A 2,545-nucleotide genomic window follows, 5' to 3' on the forward strand; every position below is an offset into this window, starting at 1 on the left:
CATTGATAGGCACATAATTCATATTCCTGACATTTCTTCTTTTTCATAGCACTTGGAAAAATCCTTCCTAGGAATCATAACTATTGCTGTTATATCTATTTTTATTTTACGCAATTCCTGAGCAAGCTGAGGGCTTGTAAAAAAAAAAGTGGTCTGGCATTAAAATGGAATAGAAAAATCATCATTTTGGATGAGGTCCAACATAGGATCACAACCAAAATAAACAAGTACAAAAAGAGAACTGTATTAATTGTGGGTAGGCGATCCATGGTCTTCAAAAGCTAAGTGTTTGGGGAGACATCAGGAGGAATGGTTAGAAATGCCTGAGCCCAATGTGGGCTCAGTCCCTGGTCCCGGTGTGGGCTCAGGCATGTAATCCCAGCAATCAGGGAGGCCAAACTGGAGGAGATTTGCTTAAAGCCAGAGATGGAAACCAGCCTGGACAACATAGGTAGAATTGCCGCCACAAAATAATATAAAATACAAATAACCAGGTGTGGTAATGGGTGTCTGTAGTCCCAGTTCCCAGGAGCTCAAGCAGGATGATGCTTGAGCCCAGGAGTTTGAGGCTGCAGTGAGCTGGGATGATGCCACTGCACTCCAGCCTAAGCAACAGAGAAAGTCCTTGTCAAGAAAGAGGAAAGTCTGTAACCCTGTTTTTTCAACCAGTATAACACATTTTTCTGATGTAGTTCTTGCTTGGTTTAGGCATTAAAACTACAGCATAATAAACAAACAGGATTAGACCTTAAAGTTATTTTAAACAAGGTGATTAGTCCCTTTTGTCCTACCTTAGTGGTGTGGGTACACGGATCACATTTCTCCTCTGAAGTCCAAAGTACAATTAAGAGAAGTCCTATGAGGAGTTTCCTCAGGCTTCGGCCATGTGTTGACCAGCCAGCTCCCGGTCTGTGGCTGGAGCAGGGCATGCTGACCGTCTGAGAGTCACCTTGTAGGAGTTGGCTGGATCAGTTTTTGCTTCCCACAGGGGCAGTGAAGTTCTCTTCAGCCTGCTGTGATGAAGCCAGGTGGCAATCCCTTCCACTTTTGCTGCTGTGGGTGTGACCAGGATGACTGTTGAGGGTCCCTTCCACCTTGGTATGAGGGGGACCAGATTCCAGTCCTTGACCCAGACCTGGTCCCCTGGAGAGAAAGGGTGAACAGACATGAAAAAAACTATACAGAACATGGTTAATTGCCCAGGTGGAAATCCTCTGTGCTACTCTTCCTGGGGCTTCTAACAGCCTGTGCAATTCGGCCTCTCCCAGTTCTTTAAGGAGTCCCTGGCAAATTGTGGAGGATCGGTGGAGGCCTGTTATACATTATCTCATAAGGGGAGTACCCTGACCTCTTAGAAGGTGTACATCTACTATTGAACAAGACCAGGGGCAATGCCTGTACCCAATTAAGCCTCACTTCCTGGCAGATATACTGATTCCTGCTTTTACCGGTCTATTCACATGCTCTACCCTGCTCCAGCTCCGAGGCCTATATGTCACATGTAGTTTCCGGATGATAGTCAAGGCTTTGGCCATCATCTGCACTATCTCAGTTATGAAGGCTGGTCCGTTGTCAGATCCTATCTGGAGCAACACTCTTACCACCTCATGAGCCCTCTTTGTCCTGGTGGGGAGGCTTCCACCCATCCCAGTAAGTACTTGCAGACCAGAGCTAGTAAGTCTGGGTTCCTTCCACATCTGGGTAACTCAGTAGAGTCCACCTGCACCTCTCCAAAAGTGGCTGCCCCTTAGGAGTGAATTTCTAGCGATAGGGATGGCTCCTGATTAGCACTGTATTGGCTGCATGCCACACAATTGGAGCTGATTTTCTTGGCAAGAAGCCCCCCGGCGAGAGGGCACCCCGGCCTCATGCATAGTGAGGACAGCTAGAAACGTGAGCGACAACTCTCCCACCTGGCAGCCTAGGCCATTCTTCTCTGGCATCTCTAGCTCCCTCTCCGTTCTTCCCTGCTCTTTCCCTCTCAGCGTATACAGGTGTTAAGTCCAGGGCACATAGAATTAAAGGGGCAGCGGTGGCCGCCCAGCGTGGGAGTGTCGCTGCCTTCTCAGTCTCAGCGTCCCTCTTTGCATTCCCTGTGCCTCCCCGGTTCCTGCTCTCTGCTGCCCCTGACGGCTGCTCGGGGACTCGCTGGGTTTCCATACAGCCTCCCGGAGCGGCGGGATTTCACCTGGGAATTTCAAATCCCCACCCCTCCTACCCCGCCACCCACTCCCCCAAACCCGCACCCTCCGGCAACATCCCACTCTCTGACGCCTCCACCCCCGCCCTAGCGGAGTCTGCACCGGGAATTCGTTCTTGGCTGTTTGTTCAGCCAAATATTCGTGAAAAGTAAAGCTCAGGAGCCGCCTTACCTGCGCAGGCGCCGGCTCTGGCGCTGCAGCCAGAGGACAAACTCTCAGCCTCCCTGGTCACCCTGACTTCTCTTCCTGAGCCCTCCTCGGAAACCCGCTGTTCTCCGAAGCTGCAAGCAGGCGGGTGTCACAGCGTCACCTCAGGGGCTGGAGGGAAGGAACTGAAAGCGAAA

The 2,545-nt window shown here is 50.6% G+C and overlaps 1 protein-coding gene across 1 annotated transcript in view; it reads right to left on the reverse strand.

Annotated features, from left to right (window-relative positions):
- The window catches only part of LOC100948056 (guanylate-binding protein 4-like), a 22,370-nt gene extending 19,867 nt beyond the window's left edge, over positions 1–2,503 (reverse strand). Inside the window, exons 1-2 of the mRNA XM_012801666.2 lie at positions 2,373–2,503; positions 792–1,143 (exon numbers count right to left, since the gene is read on the reverse strand). Coding sequence (XP_012657120.2) covers positions 792–929 — 138 coding nt within the window. The 5' untranslated portion in view covers positions 930–1,143; positions 2,373–2,503. The remainder of the gene's footprint in view (positions 1–791; positions 1,144–2,372) is intronic.
- Positions 2,504–2,545: the final 42 nt, after the last annotated feature.

This window comes from Otolemur garnettii, unplaced genomic scaffold, assembly GCF_000181295.1.
Source record: "Otolemur garnettii isolate 467f Iridium unplaced genomic scaffold, OtoGar3 scaffold00010, whole genome shotgun sequence".
In the NCBI taxonomy this organism is placed as follows: Eukaryota; Metazoa; Chordata; class Mammalia; order Primates; family Galagidae; genus Otolemur; species Otolemur garnettii.